The sequence below is a fragment of the Pholis gunnellus genome (genome assembly GCF_910591455.1).
Source record: "Pholis gunnellus genome assembly, chromosome: 10".
NCBI classification, from domain to species: Eukaryota; Metazoa; Chordata; class Actinopteri; order Perciformes; family Pholidae; genus Pholis; species Pholis gunnellus.
Genome location: NC_136537.1, coordinates 18417936 through 18436125, shown reverse-complemented (window position 1 = coordinate 18436125; position 18190 = coordinate 18417936). Strand labels below are relative to the sequence as shown.

General features: G+C 39.5%; 1 protein-coding gene across 1 annotated transcript in view; it reads right to left on the bottom strand.

The window, feature by feature from the left end:
* Window positions 1-18190, bottom strand: part of glra4a (glycine receptor, alpha 4a) — a 44909-nt gene that overhangs the window by 15648 nt on the left and 11071 nt on the right. Inside the window, exons 2-4 of the mRNA XM_079167955.1 lie at window positions 3963-4093; window positions 2077-2144; window positions 631-854 (exon numbers count right to left, since the gene is read on the bottom strand). Coding sequence (XP_079024081.1) covers window positions 631-854; window positions 2077-2144; window positions 3963-4093 — 423 coding nt within the window. The remainder of the gene's footprint in view (window positions 1-630; window positions 855-2076; window positions 2145-3962; window positions 4094-18190) is intronic.

The following is an 18190-nucleotide window of genomic DNA, read 5'->3' as shown; positions in this document are numbered from 1 at the left end:
TCTCTCTCTCTCTCAAAACAAATGTAGAAATATATCCTTTTAATTCATATAGTAGGAATTAAAAAATTATAACTTACTTTTAAAAAATAAAATATGCAGAAAAGCACCAAAGAGAAGGCTTCCACGGTGGTGAAATTAATGTGTTTAAGGCAAAATGACCAAAACAATGTGAAATGTGCCAAGACCTGCCCAACTAAATGTTTGCACACTTTTACTTTCGGTTACATTTTGGTTACAATTTGGTTACATTTCTCTGATTAAAGTTGTGAGGATTAAAGCAGGGACTACACGGGTGTCATCTCCTCCTATGTTGTGGTTTTATAAGCCATTTGCAAATTTCCTGTCTGGTGTAGAGTGTTATTTAGCAAACTCACTTCATAGTACACACTTGCCAAATTATTATCATCTCATTAAAAATTATATTTAAAAATGTTTTTTTAACATTCATAATGTTCATTGTGCGTCAGTGAACTGACTTATTTAGCCACTCAGAGTAAGGTCGCAACAATCAGATAATATCAAAGCAATGAATAAATGAAGTTTTTCCCCATCATACTGCAGGTACTCGTCATTCATGATGTCATTCTCAAACTGGCCATAACAGTATTTGGGAATATTCTCTTTAGTTACCTAATGCTGTACAGAACACTGCCATCTTGGAAAATCCGTAGCAGCTTGTTATCAGTGGTGACCTCGTGGAAATCGGCTCCTTTCTCGTTTGCAAAGAATAAATCAGGTTTCCAGATAGAGTCCAACATGGATGGATCCAGATCGAGCGAGTCGTCTGGGTATTCGCTGTACGCCAGGCGAGGGTCGTTCCAATTTTGCCGTAGAAATACGTTGAGCCTGTAGTCCTGTGGAAGAACTCAGGGAAGTTAATGGAAAATATATCGGCGGTGAACTTTGTAGTACAGCTTAGAAGTGGATCATTCTGCAGTAGCGATTTGAGAAGTTTCTGGGAATCTTCTGTTACTTGTTTCTGACTGATGATGAATTTATGATGACCAAAGCTATTGTACTATTTGAAAAAAGAAACCATGATGAAACTTTGAGCCTCCTTTTTTGGATGGAATATCACTTTAAAGACCAAATCTACAATTTGTTTTCTTCTGTCTTTCATATCGGCAATGATATAATCCACACAACAAATAAATACGCTATGATGTACATCTGTTAATTTCCTTATTGGTGCTTCTGTAAATTAAAATACAATTTAACGTTCACATATCTCCTAATCGTAATGACAGATGTAAGCACTCGAGTTATTACAAATGATCAATCTTTGTAATGTAACCTCAGTGGTTCATGATAATAAAGACATCACTCTAGTTGAAAGGCCCTTGCCTCACCACATTCATCAGATATTCCTAAAGTAACGATTTAATAAGCTGCTATAGTGTTTGTTCAGACGTTGCAAGCCATGCCAAGGACAAGTACTGAAGACACTCACTCCTGCCTGCAGCCAACATACATGATTAATTTAATTAGAATTCTAATCTGTCCAATTAATTCAGAATTCATCTTTGTACATTGTTCCTTTTTCTTGCTTGTTCATTTCATTTGTCAGAATAAAAAGCATGCTTCACCAGCGCATACATTGATACCGTTACTACTGTTGTTCTCTCGGCTGACTGGGCTGGAGGTCTGACCATGGGCCTCCCTCAGACACCCTTAAACCGTTCTGTGTTGTGCTGACCCAGCAGCTATAACACTGTAAATGCAGACTTGAGGACAGGAATTTCTCCCTGAACCCCTTGTCCTCTCTCCCATACTCCTTTTCATCCATTTTCTCAATTTTTCATTTTAATTGCAGAGTGGACAGTTCATTATCAGCATGTCAGTGACCCATTGGTCTCTGAAGGTTGCACTGTTATGCTCCAGGAAATGCAGAAATGAGAGAACGGCTTCAGCCCTGAGTGGATTAGCAAAGAAGTTGGTAGGAAAGAAAGAGGATGTAGTGTTTAAGATTTCTCTATTTTTGTATTTCACCTATATATATCACAGGGGAAATACAAAAAAAATAAAAAATCATACTAATGCTGTTTTTAACATTTGCAATCTCCAAGCTCTTCTTACCATTGTAGTTTCTGTGATGGACCCAAAGCTGTTGATGAAAATATTACAGGTGACATTCACAGCTGGGCCTGAGGACAGAAAAAACAGACTGAATTCACACATCTTTCCCCTCAGATGGGATTCATGAGATCGCACCACATACATACATTATAATGTAATGCATATCTCCTGTGGCTTTTTAATGATTTACAGCAGTCTCTTCATTCATTTTGAGACATGCAAGCTCCAGTTCTGCTAGTGAAGAGCCCGCACTTTAAATGCACTATAAGAGAAAGTATGTGTTTTCTCAAGCACTTCTGCATGAGTAATTACCGCCAAAGGACATCTCCACAAAAACATTTTCAGAAAAAATCAAGGGAAATGACTAATAACACTGGGATCGTTAGACTAAGAGCAAGGAAGGCCACAGAGACGTGTCAGCCCATTTTAGCATCTATGAAAACCTTTTCATAGATGCCAAAAAAAAATGACTTTTGAAATTATGTTTATATGATACTTTGCAACAGCAAATACATTTCGTGAAAAGCTTTTGTTGTTCTTATCAACATAAGGAGGAAGCGTTTTTGCAAACGTTATTACAACATTTTCAATGACATATTGTTTAATCTGTTTTTCCCTACAGTATCCTGGAAGTAGCTCTCACAAGAAAACATACTGATCCATTAGCAACTTCACCAAGCTGACGTTTTTAGGGTTATATTTAGGCATTCAAAGCTCTTGATTATGGTTGGGGAAGATCATGGTCTTTGTTTGATATTGAAAAGGCAATAGTGACTTGAAGTATGACATTAGATGCATGCACTTATAAACAGTTAACTCAAACTTTAACCAAACTGCTTTTGTTGCCTAAACACAGATTTTCACACCGAGTCGTGCCTCCCTAGAGGGACGCGGAGGGAGAGATGTGAGGCAAAGATGCTGCGGGAGGTAAAAGGGAAAGGTGCATTCCGGTGTTCTACAAACAACGGGACGTTAGTCTTTTGTTGTTTGGCTCATTGAGTTTGCCTGCTTATCACCGTGGTCAGCAGTTGGAGCATGCAGCAGCAGCAGCAGCAGCTGTGACACACAGCTCATGGAGGCAATGAAGGTTCTTCAAAACCTTCAACAGTGTCTGGTGACCTTGCGTGAAAAGTCGTACTGCGTGATGGCTTTGTAAAATCTAAACGCACAGACATGATTCACATAATTATAGAATCGGTAGGACTTGCACTTTACGAGAACATCATTATCTGCATTATCCATCACACATAAATGTCTATAAATCCTGAGCTTTGAAATCATAGAAAATAAGACGCTCCTTAAAACCAGAACTTGCCAGAGAATCATCAACATTGTAATTTAATTTAATTGTTTTAGTCAAGAATGTCAACTTGTTTTAGTAGCTAATTAGTAATCTAGCCTGCAAACTGACTTTGCAATGCAAAACTATAGGGAGGACTCCCTCCCTTTGACTTACGCGCAAAACAAAAATGTAGCACTTCCTGTACTGGAAACAAAACATTACCAGTAAACATACTCCAGGCAGCAGACGGGGTTGCTGTGTGCTTGTGCAGCATGGTAAAATAGTATGTCTCATAATTAAGTCACCATCAACACGAAAAAATAACAAGCCTACACCACAAAGGGTTAATTATACTTTAGGTTGAACTAGTACGGTGCGAAAAACAAACGGGGTGAAAAGGTAGACGAGCTGATTCAATATTTATGTTCTGGGAAGCTGGAAATCTTGGAATCATATCGTGGTTTCTGACAAAGCAGCATACAACACATACACATGAGAATAGTCAGCTGTTAAGCTTTCACAAGATCGAACGGCCTTTGTTTTTTCTTGTGCTTGCTGCTGTGTGTTCTTGAGGGCTACCGTGTTGTTCTGCCTTGGCATATACCTTTGAAGTTGGGTCTGATGCGGGCATCGTATCCTGATGTTCTTCCCATGAGCTTGTCCAGGAAGTCAGACGGCGACAGCTGTGGTCCTGCCCGGCCGGGGGGCTTTATCTCCTCCTTACAGGAGCTCAGTCTAACATTAGAGAGAGAGGGGGGGACAAACACAAAGAGGATATTTGAGAAACTGCAGAGGAGGGTGTGTGTATGTATGAGAGGTAGCAGTGGGGGTGTTGCTAAAAAAAAATAAAATGAGAATCCAACAGTCACCAACTCAGTCATCAGCAAAAAATACCCAGCGGTGGATGATGGAATGAGTGTGAAAAATGACTTGCCTCAGTTGGCAGCTGAAAGCGTATCTATTTCACATCATGTGTGAGACATATTGTAGTTGTTATGCCCTAACTACAGAGACGCAAAACAGAAGGAGGGGTAAACTTGTCCCTCTCCTGCGCTTCCCACAGCTCGTGGCTTAGCAGGGGTAAAGCTTGACAGATTGATGGCTCAATTGTAATGCTGTGAATGTCACACCGGGGAGAGGAAGGAGTTGATACAAGCTCCAGTGAGCCACTGACAGGAATAACCAACAGGCCAGAATGAAAGTAAGGGGAGGAAAGGAGACGGAGAAAATCTGAAAGAACAACCAAAAAATAGACACAAGGAAGCATATAAGGAAACAAGGAAAACACTGTTTCATGTTCACAATGGATTTGATTTCTCACTGGCCCCTGTTGGAGCACAGCTGATTGCACCCCATGCTTTTGATACATTTGTTAACAGTTCACAATCTGTTATGATCTGGATCTCCGGAGTACAGATGGCTGGTTCAATCCCCTCCAAGGCATTGCTGATGCCTTGTGTTCTCGTGTGTGTGTGTGTGTGTGTGTGTGTGTGTGTGTGTGTGTGTGTGTGTGTGTGTGTGTGTGTGTGTGTGTGTGTGTGTGTGTGTGTGTGTGTGTGTGTGCGTGTGTAGCCACTGATCTACCAATCTTTCGGCCTCTTAGCTGTATTTAGAGCCACATAAAGCGCATCATCAGGGGCTACAGGATCAAGGACTTTGTGGAGGATATTTTTGGGACGTCAAGGGTGAAGCTGAGCTGATTCTGAGAAGTCTTCCACTTTTAATCGTATTAGCAACAATTAGGAATTGTTTTGAAATGTAGCTGCAGTGATGGCGATTATATATTTTGACTACTTTACAATGTTTATGACGGTTAGATATAAGAGTATTTCTCCACAAAATGTCAAGTAACAATAAGGTATACTTTAGAAAGATGATTCAATAAATTAGATTGCTCACTGACACGTTAAGTGTCCTTGCTGATCCATGATTTGTCAATGCTCAGATGGAAACCAGCATGCTGCCAATTCCTCAGTGGTTTACATTGACATTGTCTGTCCTTCGATATCTGAATTTGAATGAATGCAGCCATCTGTGTAAATCAATTGAGACATAACTAAGAGTTGTTGCATTGACATAATTACCCCGCAATCCGATCCGTAGCGGCCAAACCTCTGCCAGAACCAGAGAACTTGACGTCTCGTCTGCAGGTTGCGTCAAAACCACGTCTAATTTAAAAAAATTGGCATTTTTTTCATTTATTTTTTAGCTTTCCGCACTACAACACTTAGATTACATCATTAGTGCCTCCCAAATGCATATGATGATTACAAAAGATTACAGTTTTCTGATCTTCCAGCGCTCTTAGAGTTTAATTAGATGGCTTCGACACAAAAATGACTTGGGTAAGGTTAGGAAAGGGTTGTGGTTGTGGTTAGAGGACCAAAATTTCCATCCACAGTCTCTGTGTCAAAGTCGGAGGCTTTACTTCCAAACACCCACTCTTTTATTAACTAGTTGGCATGTGGACATACCCTCATTTTTGGTGGGATTCGATTACTTATGCTAATGGTTTAACAGAAGCAAATTTGTTCTGCTTTGGCGAAAAGGTGTCGCAGCTTAAAAACTGTTTGAACAATAAATTCCTGAAGCTGTATGATTCCTGCCTATATTACACCTAACTTACACAGACAAGAGGAGAAAGAGGAGGGTCTGAAAATAACAGAACTGAAGTTAGCAGTAACGTTCTAGCTGTGAACATAGCAGTACAGCGTGTGTGTACAGTTTGGACTATTTGTCAGTAAATAAAACACAACATCTCAAGATTCAAGCCAAGTTTCCGTGTCTTGCTGCTGTGTGAAGTCGCAGGTATATTTTGAGATCGATCAAATTCTAAACTGTCACACAAACGCGTAGGCAAACTTAACACAACTACATACTTTACACAGCCACAGTCAGTGTGTACGTTTGTTACAGCTAACACCTGTACACTGCTACAGTACAGTCTGAGGCAAATAACTTGTATGCATTTTTGCAGTCTGTTTAAGGACAATAGATTATTGACCTGTCATTTAGCAGTTTATTTAAAATAAGGAGTACATATATACTCTATTTTAGGGCTGTTTGTATATGTTATGTGTTTTACTCCTTTTACTTTGACTCATGTGTTGAGGCGTACGAATCAATTTGCTAATTCAAATCGTTTCGTGCAGTCCAAAGACTTGTGTTCACTGACTTAGTAGTTTGTTCACTTTTTCCTATTTAGCACATCAGTACTTTCCATAGACTGTATAATGGACGGAGTCACCGTGATGTCACCCATTGGTTTTTGGACTGCCATTTTGAAGCCTCGTTTTTGGCTGCCTCTGTCTTGTTTTTGTTTTTTTCAAACAGAAGTGACATGAGAGGGTGGAGCTAAGTACAACCCAATGCAGAAAAATATAGGCAACCATAAACGTTACGATAAATTTCATGAACTGAAAACAGGCTGTGAAAGGGTTTTAGTTGTAAGATGAAAACAGTGAAATTTCTATTTTAATCTAAATTGGACCATAATTGACTTTATTGAAGAAGACTTGAAACTAGAAATTGAGACTATAGACTGATATTTACAATGTTTAATGAGGTGTTAAATCAAGTGAGAAGTTGGGTCATTTTCTCATCGACTTCAATACAATCAGACTTCTTTTTGGGACATTGAACAGTTTTCCATGGTCCTTTGACTAGTTCAACAGAAAATGGCGATTACCACTTTGGTGACAACACACGTCAGTGGGGATGTGAAGTGTGTCACACGTTGTTGCTCCGCTGTTGCAAATGCAACGGTAGGCTACACATTAAAAAATAGTTGATGCTCTGACCATCTTGGTTTGTTTATTTGAATTGGAATGGCCATTCTACTTGTTCACTGTACTAATTCAGTTTTACGGTACCTTTGGTCCAACTTTGAAGCATCATCCTTCTGATTTGTGATAATGCCTCTTGAATATTTTGGGTTTTTCAATTTCAACATTTTTATTGTCGGCATGTTTAGCCTTCTACAGAGCTGACATCTACCATATTAACACTAGAACATTAGTATGTTAACATAAAAACAGTTATCATGGAAGGTACCACATTTCAGTGCTAATCATCCAATGGTTTCCATCCCTGAGGCACCACCACTGGTACTGCTAAAAATAACACAAGCACTAGCACCTTTTGTTGATTCTCCCAGAGGAGCTGCGGTGCACGTCTGTCTTTCTTACATTATAAAGCTCAACTCTCACTGGTCCCCTGACTCCACTCCACTGCTTCTGGCTAAAGTCCACTCTGTAGTGTTGCTGATTTTACAGTATGTTGGTACTCCTTTCATCCCTCTCTATCAGTCTCTCTCTCACACACACACAGTTACAAACTCACACAGGTACACAGCGAGGTGGATTGATGGTCAGACTCTTGCACTGCAACAGAAAGCCATAACAAACTCCCTGACTCGGGTTGTGCTTGTTTTACTGATCAACACAAAACAATAAAACATCTTGTTTGGTCTCGAGTGTGATATCCTCCGACAGGTCACAAGCTTTCAGAGACAAACGGTTGTGAGAATAAACTCTGTAGTTTTCAAGATATATTGACAGAAGAAAAGGTTTCTAACACAACTGCATGTTCCAGCAGAGATTTGTGAATGCATTTTCACACAGCCGGCTGATGACTGACGTTAATGTCTGCTGTGAAAGTCATTCACTACAGTCAAAGAACTCATCTTTACCAAGACACATCAAGTCTAGCGCATAAGACAAGGTTAATTTATATACTGTACATTCATGAGTCAGTACTTAAAGTCAAAACTATTAATCAACACAAACACTTCTACAGCAAATTCCAGCGAAACAGTCTGGATCTGGGGCGCTGTCTTTGTGAGTCATTTCTGCTTGTTGATGCTAACAAACAACAGAATGAGAACAACTTAACTTTATGCCATTGTTATTGTTTCTATGGCAGTAATTGTTCATCTGTCTAATGACAAAATATCCCTACACATGCAGAATTGTGTGGTTCTGGGTGGATAAATGATAAGAAAAAGCTTCTATCTTTAAATTCTTTATTTGGGAGCACAAAGACACAACATTTTTTTAATATATTTTTTTTGCATTAGGGCTATTTTTCATTGTGAACTCTTTGTGGTGAGGTCTACAGCTGAACTTCTCACCCTGAGCTGTGGGAGGAGCTGTGGATATCTGTTTTCCCTCAGGGTTGACATCACCTCCCGATTAGCACTCATGCATTTCTAGTTGGACTCATGCATTTCCCTCATTATTGTTTCATCAATGCTTCAACATTAATATTTCACAGAGCGGGTGACAGAAGAAACGGCCAGAATCAAAAGACTTTTACGTTTTTTGGCACAAAACAGCCTGTTTGACAATTTGCATCCAGAGTGATGACTCTTGACAGGTTTCGAGAGCAGTGCATGAGGCGAAAAACTAGAACTGGATGCCCTCAAAAATCTTATGTCTTTATTGGTAAACAATATACTTTATATCTTAAGCAATTTTTTGGATGTTAGTCCTTTTTAATTTAATGCACTGTACAACAGTCAATCCTAAAATTATATCAGCAGTTTCTAGTGACTATAAAACTACAAGTCTGACTGCAAGTGGCTCCTAAGAACCCTTCAAAGCTAAATGATGTGGTTCTTTGTCTGAGTGATTCAATTATTAAGATGCTCTTTGGTGACATTTAATGAGCCTGACCTTTTTGGCTCCCTCTACGTTCTTTTCATTTGAGCATCCGTACCAGACTGCTGTCAAGAATGCATAACAACCCTTTCTTTCCTTCCTCTATTGAGCCAGTTTTGTCTGTCACTCTTCTTACAAAGTGACTTAATTTGGCTTTGGCAGCAAAGCTGAATCAAAGCTCAAACCCAATTGTGTAGACACACTTTCAAGTAGTTGAAAAATAGAGGTGGTTATGTAGGATTCAAAAGGCTGCTTAGAAATAATTCAGTTTTCTTTGAACTTTCTGGATCCCAGCTGGTACTACTGTACATATTTTGTTGTCTCTGAGGAGAAGCCTAAATAGACATGACAAATAAACATGCGTTTTATTCTAGGCATCCTCTGCAGCTATAGACCTGCAAAGTAACCACATTAAATATTCAGTTCTTCCATTCTGGATGGAGTTTGTATAGCAGTTGTTTATCATCCCGTGCTCCGTCGACAGCTATGAGAGGCAAACACTGTTCTGACAAACCTGTCAGGAGTGTGCTGTCAGCCGATCAACCACGGGAAGAAACTGGATGAGCAACTCATCTGAAGAGCTACTTTTCATTTGATTAGCGTTTCACTCCACCTGGCTTTAAGCAAAAATTTCAGTCAGCCATTAATTTTAATCAAAGTATGTGTACACATGACCACTGGTTCAGGAAAACGCTGTGCAGTAATTTCCTGCAAACATGGATGCATGGCAATGGATGACTTGTTTTCCTATTTTTCATCACAGAAATATGCTCCTTCAACATTTATCGTGGTGAAAAACCTGGTTTTTAATAGGTGTTAATCCAAACTCATTAAGTAAAGAGAGGTGTATGTAGAATCGTCCTATATGGATATAATTCTGACAGATTGGTTGTCGCAGCTTGTTTTGAGATGCATGTTGAGTTTTTGTTATAACATAAAGCTGCAAAGTGGGAAAATGGATCTTGTAAACCAATTGTGGCTGCTGATTATTCACAAGCTTCAAATAAGGAATGAAAAGTACAAAATCCTGTTAATAATATCTACCGTTGAAATTCTGTGACCAGTCAGCTCAGGCAAGGAATGAGAGGTAGCGTAACTGGTACCCGTTTCCAGTGTACTGCATCAGTTAGTTACAAGGAATATATAACCACACACAGCAAGAGAAAAGAAGCTGGAGCTGTCATTCTGTGTGCAGTACATAAGGCTCAAATGTATGACGACATAAATGGACTGGGGTGAGAGGGTTTGGGAGGCGAGGTCAGCATGAGACCAACATTTCTTTACATCTGCAAAAAATAAAGCCTCAGTGTATAAATATGGACGGACATAAATGCATAGCTTCTTTAAATGTAGGTTAATCTATATATATATATGTATATGTATATGCAGTCCACAGGACTGGTTGATTGGTTTTCACTTAGAAACAACAAGAAGCATTTTTGTCCGTATGTTATTTTATTTTGTTTTACCTCATAGAGTCTCAAATTCGGCAGTAACCGATGAAAATGATTTCTAATTAGATGGGATGGGATTCTACACATGGAGTGCAAATATATTCTTTTAATTGTTTTTTCATTAAGAAGCCGGTGATCAGCGAAGCACATCATATCACAGTGTGGCTGTTCCCTGGTTTCCCACAAGGAAGCACTGGGGGATATCATGCCCATTAGACATCCATGCATGAACATACTAACTTTTTAGTGTCATTAGCATAATGTGAAACGGAACAAAACTGCTCTCGCCGCCTGTTGAAGCACATTGCTCTAATTTCCTACTAGTCCAATTGCCCTTGACATTCACTTGAGCCTAACGTATTGCTCTCAAAGAAGGGTTCTCACTTCGAGGTTAAATGCAGGGCTTTTGGACAATCAACACAACTTTCTACCAGGCCAATCAAACCATACGACTCGTGCCATTGACAGGGCTTTTATTAAAGTACATTCAACCACAGAATTCTTCCCAATAATACATCGACATGTCATCTTTTCGTCTTTAATGACCTGTGCGTGATGGCCGATAGCTACTACTATCCCCTTTTTGATCAATCGGCTCATCTGGGAATGGGATTTGGAACACACTGCAATTTAACCTTGCACATTTATCTTCAATGACATGATGACTGCCACTCCTGCACAGTGAAACCTCTAGGTGTGGAAACATAGATACAGACAGAGCTTCCTACAGTAGAAACCTTTTACTGAGCCTGGTTAACATCAACTAGCAAACCACATGGTGGAGACATGGATCACAACTTCAGACTTTGTCAGGATCGAAAACATAATTAAACAACCCAACATAGATGCAGTCAGAATGTAGAACTCTGTGACAAAATACATACTGCACTACAATACACTTTCTGTATGTCAACATAAGCCAGAGTTTAGTAAGGCCGAGGTGAAATGATGTGTGCGTGAGGTATTCAGTAAAGGGGTCTCCTTTGCAAGGCAGATGACTGGAAATTGTTCCGTGGTTTTACAATGTCATGGGAGAAGCCTACAGGGCATCCATGCATATTCAATCTACAGTAGATCAGATCTAAGATGATGGATTTGAAATTACTCCTGAATCTTTCAGACAGTTCATTTTTGCATATGGCCCACCTCTGAAGAGCAATATCTATCATTATGCAGGAGGAGGTTGACGAGCAAAAAAACTGTTGATAAAGGCGACTGCTTACAGTTAAATAACGGGCTACAATCTGTTTTGCTGCTTTTTTTTTAAAGATGAGGCTGCTGCCATTCTGTATTTTTAGTTTTTGTCAATAAATCGGTCTCATAATTGTTTGAAGATTACTCGTCCACTGGCTTTTCCAACAGTTTGATTGACAGTTGGTTCATCCAATCACCTGCCAAGTTTGTTTTTGAAACAGCATGCCCTATTCCAAATAGTTTCCAATGACAGTTTCTCTGATGGTTCTGTGTAACAAACCGTCTGGTGGGTCAGGTTAGCAATTTTCAGCCAATGTTACTCATTAATAAGTAAATAATAAGGGGACAATTTCCAGCTGCAGGTTCAGTGTGCTTGCAAGTATTTATGGCTCCAGTGCGGCGTGTGTGGAATCGATTCAAAATAAATTACAGCACCCATGTTCATCGTAATGAGGGAAGATGTCAGCCAGTGCAACGGTGTGGCTCATTAATGTATTTTTAATAGTTTGTGGACAACAATGGAGGTCTATGGTACAGAGGAAGGCTATTTCAGGCCACATCAGTTTATGTGTGGATCACAGGGTTAGACAGCTCACGGAACAGAGGAACAAAGATAGTTGGCGGATTAATGATACTTTAAATAGTGGCAGAAGACTCATTCCCTTTAGATATTGTGGTGTTTACTGGGCTTGCTTTTAATACCACCCCCATCTTTGAACTATTTCTATTCTCCTCTGTGTTATCTTTGATCTTTTGTTTTGGAGTAAAGCCTAATTAGTTCAGCCATGAGCCAATGCTAATGGTAGAATCTCCTTTGTGTTAAGGTATATTTAGCTTTCTCAATGCAAACCCCAGGGTTTAATGATTCAGATTAATCCATGCTAACACAGACTAAGTCACAACTCCGTGCCATTGCTCATGCATTCTAATTTGTAATGCAATCTTTAATCTTGCGGGAGTGAGTCTTGACATCTCCGGAGTACCCAGCAGAAATTATGTTCCTAGGCTTGTGCCACAGTAATGACAAGGGCACAATGAGCTCCGGCTTGATGACAGATGTATGCTCATGATGGCCTGTTTCTACTACACTGAGCTACCACCCTAGGTTTTCCCCTATGCAACCTTAACTAATCTCCGGCTCTGATCACATATTCCAGTCTAGTGACTTAAAATTCTACTTAATGTGAAATATAGTATTCCTTCTCTTTGTGATTTCATTTTTCTATCTGCTGGGTTTCTGAACACAGTGTGATTAAAACTGAAGAAAATGGTACTAAGCTTTCTCCAACTCCTAATTGCTACATCTGCTTTCAAAATGTCACAACAAAATTAATTGTTCAGCCCACTCACTTAATCTAGGAAATATTACTTTTTATGCTCATCTAATAAGTTTGGTAATATGAGGAACTGAATTTCAATTTCTAATAGACGCAATTAGCAATATCAGATCCACGAGAGCTCACTGTATGCTGTCTGTCTTTAGATACTAAGATTGTAGTAGTGTAATGTTAGCCTCCTATATATTGATCTGAGATTGCCACTGCCGGGTGGTTGTGTGCTTTAGTGTGTGTCCTTTTAGTTTCATTGTACCTCAATCCTTGGAAGCCATGTAAATGGAGCCTTTAGTGGATGTTCCTCAGTGCTCCTCTTTATGCCCCATAAACCACATGCCATTCATTGTGAATTTAACTCACTTTTAAACCAAGCAATAGGTGCACCTCTGCAAGCCCCTGCAGTGTTTAGACAACACTACTTGGTTAGGTTAATGAAAAGATCGAAGTTTGGGTTAAAATAACTAAGGAAGTAGTGTTACCTAAGTACGGAACTTACATAACTAAGTTAGAGTTGACTTCTGGGTTTCACACAGGACACAAATGTCAGTCTCCTCGGTAAAAGTTGTATTTTTGATATAGATAGGGTTTTACACAATAACTTGTGTAAAACCCTATTACTTTTCGCTGGTAGGACTACAAACAGTGAGAAAATCCTGCTCGGTTGGCTACTAGCCTCAGAGTTCTTTTGCTTAGTCCTTCTGTTCCTGTTAAATGTGTGCTACACATGCATACATTCTTATTTTAAACCTACAATCATCAGTGACATTTGAATCAATGGTGACTAAGCCAAGACCGTTGAAATGACAAACCTTTCCAACTGGCCATTAGCATTAATCTTTAAGGGAGAAATATGTATTTAACTGCATATGAAGTGTTCAGCGTTTACCTCCTGTTAGCGCTCCCCAAAGCTAAATCAAACAAACAAATGGTTTCCAACAGTCACAGTTTAAATGGCAATCTCTGTAAAAACCCGAGGAGCTGACCTTTCCCCTAAAGGGAGATAAATCTAGTATAGAGTGTCCTCAGACCTACCCATCTTCCAGATGTCTCTCCAAGCCTCTCTGTATTCAGGCCACCTTTTCCACGTCAAAGATCTGACATCAGCACGTATTGCCTCCTGTCACTCTCTGTGAAACATAGCTAGCAGGATTTCTGATAGAGAGAAGGGACTATACTGGCTGCAAAAGATTGCTTTGATGCGTCTGCTTAGGGGCTTGAGATGGGGGCTTTATCCTCACACAGCTCCTCACCACATAAGCTTTAGGTTTGTTTTGTCATGTTGCTGGGCACTGTAAAACGCTACAATAACTGTCCATTTCGTTCTCTTGGATCAAACACAAAATACAGAACATCTGGATTCATGCAAATAGAACCAAGCATGTAAATATATCTTTTCATCATCTGCACATTCAACACTTCTTGTGCCTTTTCTTAGGCTATCATATCGTATGCATGCCAATTTATGCTGCCGTTATGAATCGTGCTGTAAGCTGAATGTTTGTGTTCACATGCAGGAGGTATGAACACCATGATCAAAGCGGGATACTTGTCTCTCCCATCTTCTCGTACTGTAGACGAGGTAATGAAATGCAGGGAATTGTATTTTTCGATGCAACCAAACTGGGATGGTCATTGCATGGCATAATGAAGCACTTCGCTTCATCGTTTGTGTGTGTGTGGGGGGGGGGGGGGTTTTAGTGTATAAAAAGAGGGTGTCATCAGCTGTGTGTCCACATGTCCCCTGGGAAATCTCTCCAGCTGGATTCCTACAGAAGTAGTCAACAATCTGTGTACAGTGAACATGTAATTAGAAGCCTCAGACTGCTGTGATGATTAATGTCTTCCATTTGCTAAATGCACCTATATGAATATGGATAGAGGTCTCAGATCCCATCAGTCGCTGTATAAATCACATCCTTTGATAGCATATGTTTGTTTTTCCTGTTACCTGCAAGTCATTTCCAACTGCCATAATCTTTTTCTTCTATTAGCCATTTGCTAGCTGCTTTGAGCGGTTTATGCAACTGTGTTTTCCCTTTTTATATAGGGTTAGTCTTCCACAGTTCTGACTTTCTTCTGGCTACTCCAGTACAGTTATTAACTGCTAACGGTGGCTGCTTATGGAGGAAATAGGGTTTGGTGGCCTTCTCATTTTGCCCCAGGGACCATGGCACCACAGCAGTTACTGCAATAAAAGAGAGCAATGAGAAAGCCAAGGGCCAGCGGGTGAGTCAGCGTGAGCTTGGCCCCAGTTATGGTCCACCTGTGCCTTAAACCAAGGAATAAAAGCTACTGGGGCTTTACTGTCAATCTGTATAGTGAAGTGATGTTGCAGCTCAGGAGTCGTACAGCAAATTGTCATACAGCAAATGGTTTTCACAGAAACACACATTAGACACACGCACACCAAGGCAGCCACTGCACTCTACATGACCCATATTTTTGGACATGACAGCAAGGACGAAGGAAGTTGCAGGCATTGCCGCTGGCCTATTTCACTTGATCAAACTGCTGGCTGGAACAAACAGAGTCATGACAAAGCCACCATGGAGCTGGGTCTACCAGGGATTTTCTGAATCACACCCATAAGCGAAGTAGACTAACAATGCTTTGTCAAATGCTTGTTTCTTATTTCACTCATGCTGCTAACGTAGAACGCCACCATGTCTAAAGGTAGAGGTTGTTTTTTACCTTTTGATGGGAACTTTGACTTCACATTTTGGGTTTTCTGTAATTATTTTGGTCGATTTCCGACCACAAACGGATGTGTCATGAAATTTTCTGTAACGATGGTTTGTATTGTCGCAGTTTTTAAGGCAATTGTCAGGTTCTTTATTAAAGATGATTGTTATTGCAACTGAGCATAACCCCATATCCCAAAATGAAGTTTATTGTACAAGGCAGTATAAAGCGGCAGTAAATAATAATTTATTCATCTTTGCTGAGCAGAAGATGAATGCATTTACTCACTTTGTCATGTATTTGTCATTATTATGCACTGTTCTCCGTTTCCTACTGTGACAATCTCATGCTGTTTTTTTGTAATTATTGAAAGAATGAGAAGCATTCAGGAAGAAAAAAGCATTAATTGGTAACTGTCGGCTCTAATAACGACAAAATTCCATTTGCCTAAATCATCAAATGTTTTATGAAAAGGTAAATCAAAACCTGTAAACATCAAAGTAGCTAGAAAGATTACGTCAGAGTTTTTCCCGCTTCCTAGCACCTACATATTTAAGTAAAACAGAAGTTATTTGCAATCCGAGGCACATTAAAGCGTTTCCTGATATTTTGAACTGAATGAATGTAATGTTGACCCACAAGATATTAAAATTTATACTCGATCTTGTAAAATAGCAGTTGAAAAAAATATTCTCACCTCAAACTCAACGGAGTCGCTATTTTCTGATTATTTTACGTGTGTATAACTTGAACACACATTTGCAGAATCATATACACATTCACAAATCTTACACACACACATAGGGATTGAGATACAGTTCCACATCCCTCCACACACACTTCCAAATGATATTGCTCCACTAATAACCCCTTCATTGTACAGGAGATTATACAAGAGAGAAGAAAATCCTCCCAGGTTGTGTCCTACACTGCAGACGCATAGTACAAAGATTAAAAACATATTTAAACTGTTTCAGGAATTACTGGTGGAATTAATAACGACAGCATAAATGGTTGTCATCAACAGATTTATCGAGCGTACCACCCATTTATTGAAAAGCAAACATCTCTCATCCCAAGAGAACCACAGGATTTGACACACTCTTTCAGGAAACAATGTGGGCGTCTTGTGGTAACACAGACAAATGGAGAGGGTCTCAGTGGTCGAGCACCAAAGTGCAAGAGAGAATACGTTCACGACTCACACAGCGTCTGTTTAACATGATAAAAAGATGCGTCTCCAGCTCTATTATGGATGGCTAGGAAGCTCTGAGTCCAGTGTGGCCTGAGATAACATGGAAACAAAGTATGGCCATGCATGACAAACAGTGTGTGCGTCACCAGCCCCAAAAAAAACACACACGATAAAATCACGTCTCTCGAACATCAAGTTGTGTCCTCCAAAGAGCCTAATAAAATGGCAGAACACATTCTCCTTGACTGTGATGTCTATAATTTTTACTGAATGTCAATGTGACTTCAAAATGTGACGTCGGATAATTTACTGGTTCATACTTGTATCTCTGGTTTCTATTAGACCATGTGTATATGCTTTCAATACTTTCACAATATGGCACTTAGACCTGCTTTATAATAAAAAAATATATGAAAACCTCACTATTTACAATTCAGGACATCAAAGACCAGGGCATTGAACTATTAGAATTACCTTGAAATGACCATTTCAACAGTTTTTTGTTGTTTATAGCCACTGGCTTCTGTTTCTTTGATATATCTTGGATGAAGCAGAAACAATATGTACAAAATCAGTTGAACTTCACCAAGTTGCTTATCAACTACAGTTAAGTGTAAAGTGTCAACGGTTTTGTGGGTGAAAACGTACTTTTATGGAAGGTGTAATAGGCATATGGCGCCTGAGGATACCCACAGGGGAGAGCAATCGTGTGCTTTTTGCATCCTCACTTTGCTGTTTAGCTAGTTTGGAAACATTTGAACACATTTAGATAAAAAATAGTTATATCTGGCAATACCATAGGTAGTTTATGAATTAATAATTACATTTCCTGTCCTTACCCAAGACGTTTTCTCCTGTGAATGTCTGGAGAATCAGGTACGGTCATTCGGAGTTGCCGTATGGTACATGTGTGAGACGCGTTCTCACCCACTAGAAATACTGACAACGTTTAGTTTTAGATGAAGGGTGCAGGAGGCAGGACATGGTTCAAAAAGTGTGCTGCGGTTGTAATTTAGTGTTTTTAAGCTTTTTGCCAAAAACTAAAACCGCTTTTATTTTACAGAAAATCCCAAGAAGTCCTCTATTCCGTTAAAGCTATTCATAGAGGAGTGTCTGGCAAGAAAACAATGCCGTTACTAAAGGAGAACACAAATATTTATAATATATAGTGCAACATAAACTGAGCTTTATAGTGAGGGAGCAGTTTTATTGTTCATGAGTAAAGGCCGAATATTGAGGTAAATGGTACTTTGAGGTGTTAATTAAATTAAAATGTTTCCTGCCAAACCTCCCCATGCCCTATATTAATGCTG